Source organism: Agelaius phoeniceus, chromosome 3, assembly GCF_051311805.1.
Source record: "Agelaius phoeniceus isolate bAgePho1 chromosome 3, bAgePho1.hap1, whole genome shotgun sequence".
NCBI lineage: Eukaryota > Metazoa > Chordata > Aves > Passeriformes > Icteridae > Agelaius > Agelaius phoeniceus.
This window is the reverse complement of record NC_135267.1, coordinates 114,699,423-114,714,205: the sequence shown is the minus strand read 5'-3', so window position 1 is coordinate 114,714,205 and position 14,783 is coordinate 114,699,423. Positions and strand designations below refer to the sequence as shown.

The window sequence follows — 14,783 nt, the reverse complement described above, 5'->3', positions numbered from 1 at the left end:
TAACATTTACCCTGAGAACACAAAACATTCCAAAGTCCTGCAGACGAAGCTATTGAAACTCCTGTAGTGGTTACTCAGTTGCTCAAAAATGTAGAACCTATGTCCACCTTCATCCACTGAAGTGGTTTCCTGAAAGCCAGAGAAGCTACAGAGCATTCATCTTGGCAACACTGGATCCAAAAGGTTCATCTTTTGAGGAACATTGTTAGTTACCTGGTTGAAACCTGTGCTTCAGGAACTATCTAAACTATTAAAAAGGCCTCTGAGTGTGTTTCTATTTCTGTCCCTGTTACTCTGTGACAGATCACTGAGCTAAGCTGTCCATGTGAGGCTCTGGAAAGCCTGTAGAAATGATTTCACATGTGAGCAAATACCAAGAGTGATGCTCAGTGAGAGGACAAGGGGGGATGGCTTCCACTGACAGAGGGCAGGGCTGGCTCGGACACTGGGGAGAAATTCATCCCCATGAGGGTGCACAGGCCTTGGCACAGCTTTCCCAGAGGAGCTGTGGATGTCTCTGAGGAACCAGATGGGAACCCAGCAGCTCTGCCTGCTGGAAGGAGCACACACATCCACCGAAGTGAATGAAATTTGATACTACCCTGTAAAGCAAGGACAGAGTGAAACTGGGAGAATTCGTGAAACTACTGGACAAACCAAAACTGGTTTCACATACCTAAAGAAATACAATGGATAGGTGGTGTCATATCATAAAGGGATGCTGCAGAAATCCCTGCATAAATTCATGAACATCACTGGAAACTGAGAGCCCTGATTTTCATGCCATGTGCTCTGCTTTTCCCCAGCCCCTGTCAATGGGCTTCAGGGGAATCACTCCCAGTTTGTGCAGTTTAAACTACAGCTTCACATTTTGCAAAAATAAAAAATTACAGCCTGCTTCCCATCCCTCTGTTCTTCCCTCTCCTCAGCACTTCTGGCACGGGCTGAGGGATCATCCAGTTTTCCTTCAGAAGAGAACCTACCCACTTGTCACCTGCTTGACACAAGCCAAGTACTTCCCTCACATTGTGATATCCACAAAAGCCCAAACACTGGCCATATTTAAAGCCTGCTAAGGGTGCCCTGGGAGAGCTAAATGCCCATATTAGTGCCAGCACCTCTTCCACAGAGAGCTGCCTCCCACATCAGTGTCCAGTTGGGCTTTGCAGTGAGGATGCTGACCGTGGCTGCATGGAGCCCCTCGCTGGCAATGAGCAATGCCAGGCTGCTGTGGGTGGCTCCCTGGGAGGCACAGCCCATGCTGGCCACTCTCAGAGCAGAGCCTGTCCCACAGGGCTGCATGGGGGCCCTGGAGCTGCCACTTGCCTACGTGACCTGAGCACAGGAATGCAGAGACAGGAGAAATCTGAGCATAGCTCTCTCATTAGCACACTGTGCCTCATCCCATTGCTAAGCACGTTCACTTGCAGTTCAAGCTGTCTCTGCTGGGATTTCAGAGAAACTAGCAAATATTTCCATTTTCTTTCCTGCCCCTCCTTCAATCTTACCCAATGTGTCACTGCCTTTCCAGTGAATCCTGCACTGCTGCTTTGCAAGGAGGAGTTCTGCCAGCTCATCCTGGCTGGCTGTAACCCCTATCCTTTGCCATTTTAGGTTTGAGAGAGTGATCCCCTGCTGATGCCCCCTCTCTGTATTTCCTTGGGTCATTCAGCCATAGCTTTTCCTTGCCCCACTCACTTTGCAAGGCTTTTTCACAATAGGTAGGAAATAGATGGGAAAGGAAGCTGGTTTTATACAGCTGCTTTGAGTGCTGCATGTGGCTGCAGCTCCTCTTCCTACAAAGAGGAGAGGTTTCAGTGGGAAGACTCCTTCCTGCAGAGGTTGGAGTGGGAAGGTAGGACCCAGGGCATTCTGCACTTCCATAATTGCAGGCTGGATGTGGCAGGCAGCACCTGAGAGGAGCGTGCCCCAGCCTGCTGTGCCTGACACCTGCAGCAGCCACAGCTTGGGTCATCTTTCATCCCAGCCGTGTCACCCAGCATGTCCCACCAGGCTCCGGACATGCCCTCAGTGCAGTGGAGTTCCACACCCTCCCTAACCTGTGCAATAACCCGATCACCCCTGGCTCCCAGGAGCTCATCACACCTATTTATGCACAGGATTAAGACCAGGTGGGCTGCAGAAACCACGTTATTAATTGCACAGGGCCAGATGTGGGAGAGGTTTCCCAGAAGGAGTGAAAGAGTGAAGAAGTGAAAGCAGGACAGGGGCGTCTGCCCTGAAGTTTTGCAATCCAGAGATGAAATGCTGGGCAGGAATGCTATTAGATGAAAACAAACCTTTAGGAAACTTATACTTCCTCTCAGCTGCAACCCTATTCTGTACACGGTGCTTAATTAGACCCAAACCAGGCCAGGGTAAAGCACTGCCGATGTCAGATGGATCCTGCTGCTCTTACATCAAATTCATAGGGGATTTCACCACTGCCTTAAAGCCTGGGTTAGGAGGCACACACCTCATCGTTTTCTGATACCTCAAGCTAAATAATCCTGTTCTTCCATTCTCTCCCCTTTCTCTGCAGGAAAATGTCTTGCTTGTGCTTACTCTGTGGACAGATACTCTGTGGACAGCATTTCTTTTGTTGCCTTTAAAAGCCTTTCTCCAGATTTTTTTTCAGGATATTTTCCTTCTTAACCATCACTTGGATCAGGGCCAGTAAGAAACATTCACCTCTTAAATTTTACAGCCTGGTACCATCCTCACCTTCTCCTGCTCTGCTTATCTTGGTGTCACTAAGGAATGCAGGGCTCAGCCCGAGAATTCCTGCGGGCAGAGGGGCTTTGTGCAGCCCTGAATCGCCCCGGGGAGGGGGCGTCTGCCTCAGCTCTCTTTGCATCGCCCGTGTGAAAAGGCTGACAGGAACGCCTGCCCTTGCTAAGCGCTCCCTCAGGTTGTCACCGAAACTCGCAAAAAAGCGGAAAAAAGAATAAAAGGCGACATGAGAACAAGCCAAAGTGAATCACAAAGGGGAAATCTCTGCCTGCTGTTAGCAGATATTTCAAAGAAACTGTTGAACGAGGGCTGCTGCCTGCCCTGGGAAACCTCCACCAGCACCTGGGCAGCTGCCTGAGAGGTAGCACCACGGCAGAAATATTTCAGATGATGAGAGATTAGCTCTTTGCAGCTAAGCAAAAAGCTGGGAAAACACAATACCTGGCACAAAAACTGGCCAACAAAAAAAAAAAAAACAACCAGAAACTAAGATGGAAAATAAAAATAACCAAAGCTCATTTTGCAAGGGTGCTCAGCCTCTTGCAACAGATTCTCTGTATCACTCAGAAATCAAGGGCCTCTGGGCAAAGAAAACCTCCACGTCCCTTCCACCTTCACCAAAACGAGCAGCCGCTGTCCCAGTCTGACAGTCTGCTCGACTCAGTCCCCAAAATGAAGTCAGTAAGGATGAACTCATTAAAACCAAGGCAGCTTTTGGCTCACTGAGTCTCCTGGAGTATTTTTTGAAAAATATTAAAATCAGTAAGATAGCAAATAAGCCTAAAATAAGCAATGAAAATTCACTGTCTGTAAATACTGAGCTAAGGGCAGCAATCACAGGTATTTAATAATCCAGGGCAAAGCCAGGCCACCTCCCTGTTCCTGGGCTTCCCGAAGAGGAGTGCCGCAGGCAGCCGGCAGCTCTGCCAAGCCACGGGGAAGGCAGGATTTCCACCGGCCTGCCTGGAGCTGGGCTTTCCTCCCCTTAGACCAAATTCTTCAGATTTTTGTAACCTGCTCCGCCTCGCCCTTTGAACCGCGGAGCTCTGGAGGTACCTGCGGGCGCGCACGTGCCGGGCCCCGGGGTCAGGGGTGGGATCAGCCCCTCGTTTGGGAACCGTCCGCCTTGCCCCAGAGCCCTTCCGCGGGGGAACACCGTGTGCGCCTCGCCCGGCCTCCAAGGGAGCAGCCGCGGCTCCAGAGAGCCTTGCTGGAAGCGCCTATCTCTGCTCTGTGGATGTTCTGGTGTTCTTCAAGGCTCTCTCCCCACGCTCACGATGACCCACACGGTCAGTAGATAAGGTCTGCCTAATGTGTGCTTGCAGACTCAACGTTTTTGGGCAAGCAAGGCCTTTATCTGCACTTTAGCACCGAAGTTTACAGGTCGGTGCTGCCTTCATGTCAGGGATCTGTTTCGTTGCCCCGATAAAGGAAAAGCACTGACTACTGTTCTCCTTGGAAATTTTAACAATTAATTGTCCTACAGTAGCTACAGAACAACCACCCTTTAGCTTTTACTTTGGAACAATCTCCATCAACTCATCCCTGTCTGGGATCATTTCCCTGACTTTACTCTCTGCTCTCGACCTAATTATTGTTTGAATTGTGGGAATGCTGAAAAACCCAGCTCGGGGCAGGTCCCTCAGTGGGAGATGGTTTATGTTGTCAGTTTTACTTATCCAGCAAAGGATGAGAGCAGTAGCGGGAAGGGAATTGTCCCAAGCCATGTGTTACACAGATGCGGGACAGAGAACACAGCCCACGCACAGCGGGACCAGGAGAGGCCTCCCGAAGGCCGTCACACGGGGACTGAGATGCCCTACGCCCTCTCCGTCGGCAGAGAGAATTCCTCTCTGCGGGAGGAGCAGGTGAGAGTTTCACTTCTGACATATCCTAAGGGCCTCCTTAGAAAGTAATTTGTCCTGCGTGAACTTCTGCAGAATTTACTCCCCAAGAGCAAGAGTCTTAGAAATTCAAACACTTGAAGCCCCTCATCGGCGCCTAAAGAGAGACCAAAGCTCATGTCAACAGGCCGAGCCTCAGCTTTACATCATCCTGACCTGCCAACAAAGGAACACAACAATTCCTCTCCCTCCCCCCGTCGGTGGAAGACGTGAGAATCGGGACTATTGACACTGATCTTTTCCCTTTACCCCCCTCTGCTCAGACAAAGACAGACAGGAGCAGCCCTGCCCGAGCGTTGGGAAATAAGAGCCCTCCCACCCACCTCCTGCTAGGGCCAAGGCAGCGGGGAAAGCTGCCCGGAGCCGCCCCCTCTCAAAGCTGGATGCGGGGGAGCGAGCCTGGAACAAACCTCGCCTGAGCCTGTGGGCAGAGGAGGGAGCAGGGAAAGCTGGGACCGGGAGAGAGGCAGCTCACGCTGCCGGCTGAGTCACCCCGAGCCTATAAAATCAGGGCCGAGCAGCCGGAGCCACTCGGAGCGGAGGCACGAGACACCGGCACTTTGGACAGGTACGTGCAAGCGGACGCGGTTTAGAGGCAAGGATTAAATCTAAGATTGGAATACAGCAGCCCAATTCCTCCATCCTCTCCCTGCCAATGTGCTGCGGAGCAGGAGATCCAGCGGCTCCGGTGACCGGGAAGCCCTGAGGCTGCTCGGATCTTGCACGGTGCCGTCTGACGAAAAGGACACAGGCAAACACAACACATTATTTGGTGCTCCGGTGTACACTATCTTGCTGGTCCCTACTTCAAACCTGGGATGGCAGCAAAGGATAACGGTCTGGGCAAGACCTGGCATCCTTCAGGGAACAGCGAGGAGCAATTAAACTTTGGAATAAGTCTGAGATGTTTCATAATCCGTGGGGTTTCAGTTACCACCCTACACTGTAATATGTTTCTGGACGAGGAATCGTCATTTTGTTACCGGGAAGCACAAAAGACAGCTCAACAAGAAAAGCACGAGTTTGGGGCTGGGGTTAATTCCTTCCTCTCACACACATTACCTGTGGGTACGAGTCACTGTGGACGTTTTTTTTTACAAAGACCAAAGCAGGGGTGGGAGGAGGAGGGAGCACGGAGGCAGCTGTAACACTCCATAACATGTTTCTTGGCGCTCAGGCCTTTGGGGCCCCGATCCAGGAGCATACTCGGTTTCTGACCACTTCCACTGAAATGTGGTTCGGGAGCTGCATTTTCAGTGCATCCTTTCCCAGCAGCTGGGCCGTGCAGAGCCTGTCTGTGCCTCTCACCCACAGCAGGCCCAGCCCTGCCTGGCAGACAGGCTCGGGGGCACTGCCCGCTCCTCAGGAGCCCAAACATCCCTGTGGGATCCCTGCTGGGACTGTGCTCACCATGGGGCAGAACTGCCCTGGCAGAGCCCACACAAGGCCCTGGTTTTCCTGTTCCAGCTTCTGCTAAGGAAAGGAAAGTCCTTCCTAACACAGAAAAGGCACTTTTACCTGCCCACTCCAACATAACTCAGCCCGGTTTGGGGTCCTGGGCTTTAAAGTTTGGTAACTCCCCTCTGTCCTCGGATCCATTCATTTTACACAACCCCACAGGAAACAGTTCCCTGCCACAGGCACACTGGACCCGGTTGTTTGGGCATCACCCCACTGGAAAACTCTTCCCACTGGGCTGGCCAAACTGGGCACAGTGCAGGACAACCTGCTGGCACTGAGGGGCCTGCTGTGGGACACAGCTTGGTTCATGCTCTCTGCATGAACAACTGTAGGCACACTTAGACTAAGATTGCATGGTACTTCTGTCCCTGAGGATTCATGTTTGCTTGGGCTTAATTACAGAAGAGCTATTAATTATCACTTATCACTGTCTGGATATAATAGCAAAGGGTTTATAAGCTGTTTTTCTTTTAACTAGTTTGTAGATGGCTGGAAGGATTTTAGCTCTAAATGTCGATGTTTTGTTTTTCCCTCCCTGAAACACAAAGGAAACAGATCTTGCAAACTGCAAGCACCTTGGAGAAGGATGCTGTCTCCCTTGCTCATCCTCCCTCTGCTGCTGGGGATCACAGCACATGGCCCAGTGAGCAGAGCAGCTGCCAGGGATGTCACCACCGTTTTCCAGCTGGCTCAGGAGGACACTTGGGAGAATGTTAATCTCACCAGCATGTCCTGTGAGGAGCAAAAGAACAGGACCTGGATCACCCTGCAGCTGACCAACAGCAGCCTGACAGCTTTCCCAGTCTGCCTTCCAGAGGCCCTGCAGAGCCTGGATCTCAGCAATAACCTCTTGGAGGAGGTGAATGGCACAGAGATAGCAAACCTGCCACAGCTGCGTGTCCTCTCACTGAGGCACAACCACCTCTGGGCAGTGAGGTGGGGATCTAAAGTCCTCAGCAATCTCCACAAGCTGGACTTGAGCTTTAATAAGCTGTCATCTGTGCCATCCTGCCACGGCTCTGTCCTGCCTAACCTGAAGTGGTTGTCCTTGGCTGGAAATCCCCTGATTGAAATCCAGCCACTGGCCTTTTCCTGCTACCCTCAGCTGCAGGTCCTGAACCTCTCTGTGACGCTGCTCGGGCAGGATGACAGCAGAGGAATTAGGGACTCTGCTTTTGCCATCAGCACAGATCCCCACGAGGCCATGGACAGGCCTGGAAACTCCATCAATGTGCTTGATCTGAGCAGGACCTTTCTTGAGAGAGGTAAGTCTCTTGGGTTTCCCACTGGAACCACAGGGCTTGGTCAGGCCAGGGGAGCAGAAGCCTTGCTGGGACCATGGCTCCCATCCTGGCTGAGCTGGAGTGCAGGGGGAACACCCCACACTGAAAGCTGCAAACAGCTGCTGCAGGCACTCTCAGGCAAAGCAGCCTCCCAAAGGAAGGGCAGAGACCAAAGGCCATGAGACAGGAGGGTTTGTCCCAGCGTAGCCACCCACCTCCATGCTAATCCCACTGTCTGCTACTGACAGTCATCTCCCTGTCAGCCCCGGGATTAGCTTTGGGAAGCACAGGAGGAAATTAGTTTCTCTTTCCAGACAGGCTGCTGAAATCTTTCTTTGTCCCCACAGCTACACTGAGCTTTTAGAGCTGCACTGAAGTAGCACAGAGAGAGGCTTTTTGTGCCATCCACAGCCCGAACACTTCCGCCCGCTGAGGGGGGAGACAATCCCTGCCCCGAGCAATCCACAGGACAGGTTCTCCCTTTGGCCCTGCCACTCTCAGTTTATACCTGAGGTGCTGAGACACACAGGTGTGAGATGCCTTGCCCAGCTGCTCTCAGCCTGGGGCACAGCCTCCTCAAGCTAGAGGTTCACTTCAACTCACATTAAACAGCTGCACCACCAAATTTCCTCCATAAATGTGTCTTGTGGTAGTGAGTTACCCTTCTGAGTCATGGGACAGAAAGGCCCTTTCATACAAGACCCATCCTTTCAGTTTCATGCCTCTTGGCTATTTTCTCGTGCTAGGAGAATGATTTGCTTTTCTTGCACCAGTCAGGACCTTGTAGACCGCTTTCCTGAGCAGAGAAATCCTTGTTCATTTCATTTCACCCAACAAGAAAGCTAGTCCATATCTCTTATCAGCTTTGCTGTCCTATTTTCCCCTTTTCCTCTGCCCTACGACAGCCTGACCTGTGGGGACTATTACAGAAATGCAGCTGCATGAGTGTTTACACACTGGTGTATTGACTTTTGTTCTATCCCTTTCCCAAAGAGAATAGCTGCAGAAGGTGACAGATACTTCATATCTATGAATTCAAACCCTGTTTCTAGGCAGAAATCCCCAGGAATGCTCTGTTCAGGCAACAGGTGTAAATATTTTTCTGTTTCAGTTCAACCAGAGTGGGCCAGAGACTTGGCCAACCTCAGATCACTTCACCTGACCAACATGCCACGGTTAAGAAGCCTCGACAGCGACTTCCTCAAGTCCCTGCCTGGTCTCCGAGAGCTGCACTGTCAGGACTCTCATTCCCTGGGTTTCGTGCAGACACAGATGTTTGACAGTGCTCCTCACCTGAGCCATCTCTCATTTGAGAAGTGAGTTGGGTTTTTTTGTCCTTCCTCACATCCTGCTGCCTTTGCCTCACAGCCCTGTGGTGCCTGGGAGCTGAATTGAACAGTTTGTTATCAGATTTAGGAAGGAGGTGTGGACTTGTTGTCTTTGCCCAGTAAAATCTGTGATCTGGCCTGATAGAGCTGATACAGCCCAAAGAGGCAGCCTGGGGCTCATAGCACAATTAATTGTTTGCTTGAGGTTGCATCCATTGTGTTCCCACTCCTCTGCCTTATCTCCCTGTCCAACAGATAAACTCACCCAGCTGTTTGGATCAGCACAGATCCACTGAACCCTGCTTGTGATAAAGACCAGGCTTCCAAGGGCAAAATCCCATCAGAGGAGAAGCAGATCACTGAGGGTTCCCTGCTCTGCAAGGATGAGTGCTGACAGCTCTCCAAAACCTGCATCTCAGAAGCAGACAAAAACCCTGTCCCACTTTTAGTGTGAGAGTTTAATATAGCTCCTTGTTCATCATTAGTTTCAGTCCTCATTCTAGGGGAACCACCTCTTCATATGTCACATACCCGAAATACTAAGAGGGGCAAAAGCCTGAAACTGATTTATCAAAATAAAAGCAGGTGAAGTGCACACAGAGCAGCCAGCATAAAGGAAAAAATCTGGAGAGCACTTTGAAACATTTTTATAATAGCAACCCAGATATAAGCATATCAGAAAACAAACACTAGAGCACTGGCTGTGCCTAGAAACCAGTTCCAGGAAAATAAACCCATACAAAGCAAAAATCCTATGGATTCCATCCCCCCTTGATTGCCCCACTGAATTTACACAGCACTTTCCAACACTTGCAGGAATACCAGTTCCAAGTGCTAAAAATCATGCCCAAACTCTAAGGAATTAAAGTCCTAGAAAGAAGAGAGCATCTTCTGAGCATGCAGAATGCAGGGTGGTGGGTTTAATAACTGCTCACTGCCAGGGGAACTGGGAATATCGCTCTGTGCCTTACACACACTAAGGGTAAGGGACACCTAAGCACACTCCAGTCGTTGGAAGGTAGCTCAGCATTTCTTAATTATTGCATTTGTCTTCTCGTAGCTGTAACCTGAGTTCCTTTAATCCTTGGAACACCAATTCATCGGATGGCATCACCATCAACTTGTACGGGAATCCTCTGCTGTGCAGCTGCCAGCTCTCCTGGCTGCTGTCCAAGCCCGAGAAAGTTGTTCTGCAAAAGTAAGTGAGCCCAAGAGATCCAGTAATGCTCTGCAGACACAACTCCAGCGTGCAAGTTGTCTGGGGACCAGACATTCACCACCATTCACTGAGTTATTCAAATTCCTTGTGTGTTCTTCCCTCCCACAAGAGGTAGAAGTGCAAAGTAATGTTTCTTTCAGGGACAAAGCATAAGGTGTTATTAGCTGTGGTTCTACTTTTAGGTGAGAATATTTTCTTTTCTGTTTTGGACCATATTTCACATGTTTCCGTATTAGCTGAAGTTAGAAAATCAGCTGTCTTGATGTGCCAGCGCTGGGGAACAGAAACTGGGAAACTTTGGAAGATCGTTAATAAATTATTTTCTCCTCACCCTGCTACTAGCAAAGCTTACATCACCACCGGCAGTCAACAAAACCCCTTGCAAATAGCACCATTTCTCACCTATTGTTTTCACGCTCCCCTCAGTTTTACAGACTAATTACAGTAAGCTGCAGTTAAAGGAAATATTTGCATATAAATGGTCTCTCTTCCTTTTCAAAGGCCACCGAGAAGATTCGTCATCAAATCTCTCAGAGAGCAGGGGAGTAGATTGTTGAAATTAGACAGTGTTTCATCGGGATGGGTTTAGCAGTTGCATTCTTTACCAGAATTTCAAGGGCTGAGTAAATAAAGAATTCGATCTTAGTCATTTAAAAGTCCCGCATCAGCCCACCTCCAGCTGCCTAAACCAGATGGATTAGGAATCCTGGGAATCCTGTTACAGCTCCCTGCATGTGTTCCCGTTACTGCTGCATTAAAGTCTGACCCTTTAAGACAAGCTGAATGCCGATGCCCTTTGCTAAAGTTCACAGCCATTGTTGTACCAAAGGACACTTCCCCTCGGGCACAAGATGTCCCTGCACCTTACAAAGCCAGTTCCAGCTAAATTCCACACTCAGCGCTGTGCAAAGCTGCCTGGACTCTAGTTAAGGCAATCTAGCTGTGGTTTCACATTCTCACTAACAAAAAGACGGTTTTGACAGCAGGTCACCAATTCCAATCCAGGCAGCCTGAACAGAACAGAAACCTGTAGTGTTCTTCTGGATCTTGACTATTCTGGTTTCCCTCTGCAGGGCTGGGGAGACCTTTTGTACATCCCAGGAAGATTCGAGCAGACCTTCAACATCTTTTTCACTGCTGGAGCTCTACAACAAATGCCAGTCAGAGAGCAACGTTACACAGCCCAACTCAAACACAGCCCTTCCTGAGGGTGATGCTTTCAGCTTCACCAGCGATGATGCCTCTGCTCTAGTGACAACAGACTCGGCTCTGCTGACCACAGATTTGACTCACACCAGCTCCCTGATCCAGAGGGGTGTCGTGAGCACAGCAGCATCCAACCCAATGCTAACCAAAGACACCTATACCAGCTCCCTGATCCAGAGGGATATCATGAGCACAGCAACATCCAACCCAATGCTAACCAAAGACACCTATACCAGCTCCCTGATCCAGAGGCATGCAAGGAGCACAGCAGCATCCAAGCCAACGGAGCCCATCCTAACAAAGGCCAACAGTTCCTCCCATGAGGAGGAGGCAGTTCCTGAATCCACAACTAGTCCCCCTTCCTTGGCATCTGTAACCTCCTTCCCAGTTTTTCTCCAAGAGCTCTTTGCTCAGTCCTCAGACCACAGCTCCCCAAGTCCAGCTGGCACAGAACAGCTACAGAGAGAGCTCAGAACGACGGACACGACACTCCCCCGAGCAGGGCCATTCAACCAGACCAGCAGTGACTATTCTGCTGGAGGAACAGGAGTCCCCCACACCACCCACCACCACAGTCACCCCTCTGCCACCCAGGGCAGGCACGGCGCCCCCCGGACGAGCCCCCCAGAGCTGAGCCCCGCGAGGAGCGGTGCCCCCTCAGCGGCTGTGCCCAGCACCCCATCACCACACTACACCGATGACTACGACTACGAAGGGCCACGGGAGGAAGCCCAGGCCGCCTGTGACTACGACCCCTGCAGGCACCTGCAGAAGCCGTGCAGGGAGCTCCAGAACATATCCCAGTGCTCGTGTCCTGGCACCTCGAGGGAAGATGAGATTCCAGACTCGCCCAGGCTCAGGGCAGTGGTTGAAATCACCGACAGCTCTGCACAGATCCGCTGGTGTGCCCCGTATTCCGTGGTTCACAGCTATGAGCTGACGCTTCGTGCCCAAGACAGCGAGGACAGGCAGTTTGTCAGGGACAACATCTACCCCACGGCCAGGCAGTACACCCTGTACAACCTGCTGCCATTCACCACTTACCACATCTGTGTCACTGCCTCCAACAAAGCAGGGTCCAGCCAGACTACAACAGACCAGGAAATTCCAGGTAATTCGTGCACCAGCTTTAAAACAAAACCCAGCTACAAGTATGTTTTTGCTGGTCTGTCTGCAGCAAGTGGACTCTTTCTCATTACCACAATTATTTTGTCTGTATGTCTGTGCAAGGCGTGTAAAAAGCCTCAGAGTGAGCAGTATGGCACACACTTAGTCTCCTACAAGAACCCAGCATTTGATTATCCCTTAAAAGTACAAACCACTAATTAGCTCTGGATGATTTTTCTATGCAAAGTTCACTATCTCCATCACCTTGGTGTGTTTTTATGAGACTCTGAAAGTGTCCTTCAGAAAAACTATGAACCATCAGATTCCATAACCCTGACATTTCTAAGGGAAAGAAAACCACCAAAAAAAAAGAGAAAAACTAATAATGAAGTTACTCAAGCAGAAAAAAGTCTTTGGACTCCTGTTCCTGTGCTAAGCAGCAGCAAGCCTGGACACTAACCTTGAAAAGTTGTTTTTGTAATCACCTACAAATAGAGTAGCATAAATTTCACACAATGATAGGCTGCCTGGCCAGCTGTCTGCCCCCAGTATCTCTCATGAGCACAGTCAGATGAGAGCTGCAATCCAAGGTGCATTAATCTTAGCAAGACGTACTCTGCTTTTATTCACAGAGCAAAGCTGGGGGTTCAGTTTTTTAAAGGTACTACCCATAGAGAGAGTACAGCTGAAAGGAGTGAGTGGGCTCAGTGACAAGGTCTTGTGCAGATCTGACTGCTCTAAGCAAATGCAGTGGGTGGAGATGATCAACGTAACTTCAGTTCAGGAAAAAGAAACATGGAATTTAATTGGAGTCACAGACTGTGCAGGATCCTTAGGACTGGGGCAATTGTTTTGTTCTGACTTTTTATGAGGTTGTCCACAAACGAGCCCCCAAGTGCTTCCCAAAACAAGCTCACAGGCAGTGGGGGGTTTGCAGTACAGCAGTGACCCACACAGGGGGAGGGGAGCATGTTGACATTTGCTTCCCAGTGGATTTTAAGCAGAGAGGATGTTCCGTCCCAATCATCCTTCCCATCTACAGATTTAGCAGCTGATGATTTGCCTCATACAGAGGCAGAAAGCCAAGTCATGAAGCAATTGAATGTGTGTGCTGCTGAGGCTTGAAACACCCAAATCCCCTGCACTAGCAGCAGACAGGTCTGGCAACACCTTCCAAATGAATTCTTGGGTTCCTGGACAATAATGTAAGAAATGCTGACAATCCCAACTTTGAGCTTGCCACTGGAATCCAAAGAGGTGTCCCAGTCTGGTATTTCCCCAGGCCTCAGTTCCAGGAGCTGCCTCTCCTGCTGCTGTACAGACACAGTGCATAAACCCCCTGAACTCTGAGGGGAAGGTGCTGCACTGTGCAAAAGAGTCTGTTCCAGTCTTTTGGGGTTTTTAATGCTTTCAGTATTACTGAAATAAAAGCCACAGAGCTACGTTCTGTTTTTTGTTAAATACATGGATCTTGGTGTTGTCTTTACCATCTACAATGTTTGGCCTGAGAAATTAACTCCTTTTGTTGTTTAGGAATGAACTTTCAATGTGTAGTAAAGAAATGTTTTTATGATGTTAGATTTGTGTTCTCTGATGTCCCAAGAGCTTTCATTTTGTGTGTGGCAGAAGGAGGCTTGCTCCTTTGTCACCACTATGGGCTTGCAGTCCTTTCCTGGGAATTTGTCCTCTGGGAATGACCATCACTGGACAGATACAGATTGCTGCCATGTGTGCCCCAAGTCTGGCTGAGCCCCATGACTCAAACTCCTCATAGGATTGAAATGCAAATGAAGAGGACAGGATGGTGTGACCTCTCACTTTGAAAATCTCTTATTTTCACATTCTGGTAGTTGAGAGTTTTCTCTGTTTGGACCTAGGTTTTTATATTTATTTCTGGCCTGGCTTTTCCTGCATTTTCTCAAGGATTTAGTGACTGGGTACATATGATTGTCATTTGAAGTGAGCAAGTGAGCCAAAGAGTCACGATCCCAAACTGGGGCAGAGATCATCCATTCCCTTGTGTTTGTACAGCATAGCTCTAGGAGACCTTGGCTGGGCTCTTTGGTTTTACCAGAAACAAAGCAAAATAAGAGATTTGTGAATAGCAATTTATATTGTCTCAAAGATTAGTTCCAGAGAAGGGCAGGGAAAAAAGATACTGCAACTGGAAATAAAGATTGCTTCAACTTAAATATGAGTTAGTCCAAAACAAGGGGACATCATTTAAAGTGAGGTATTGGCAGGACATATCTCACTACCCTTTACCACACCACAGCTCATAATCACTGAACTAGGAAGTTCATCACAATTCATTTCTCCAACCATTCTCATGCCAGCCTCTCCTGAATTTCACAGCCAAGGGAACACAACAGACCCTGCCATTCTTTTCAAGTGCCCTTTCTGGAGCCACACAAATGTACAAGTCCTGCTCCCACAATCCCCACTTGTTCCAGCTTAAACAGCCCAATCCCATCTGAGCTGATGAACCATCCTGAAGCACAGGTGCCCCAGCCAGGGGCAGTGCCTGGTAACACTCAACCCT

The 14,783-nt window shown here is 49.6% G+C and overlaps 2 protein-coding genes across 3 annotated transcripts in view; one reads left to right on the top strand and one right to left on the bottom strand.

The window, feature by feature from the left end:
• The window catches only part of BMP2 (bone morphogenetic protein 2), a 217,242-nt gene that overhangs the window by 196,970 nt on the left and 5,489 nt on the right, over nucleotides 1-14,783 (bottom strand). The gene's annotated exons all lie outside the window — the stretch shown is intronic.
• On the top strand, nucleotides 5,082-13,819 carry LRRN4 (leucine rich repeat neuronal 4). 2 transcript variants are annotated; one of them, XM_077176281.1, is made up of 5 exons: nucleotides 5,082-5,205; nucleotides 6,647-7,363; nucleotides 8,502-8,697; nucleotides 9,770-9,907; nucleotides 11,002-13,819. In XM_077176281.1, exons 2-5 carry the CDS (start codon nucleotides 6,685-6,687, stop codon nucleotides 12,461-12,463), a joined length of 2,475 nt encoding a protein of 824 aa, XP_077032396.1. In that variant the 5' UTR covers nucleotides 5,082-5,205; nucleotides 6,647-6,684; the 3' UTR covers nucleotides 12,464-13,819. The 2 variants fall into 2 exon arrangements, with proteins under 2 accessions (XP_077032396.1, XP_077032395.1); XM_077176280.1 differs by having other exon boundaries at nucleotides 8,493-8,697.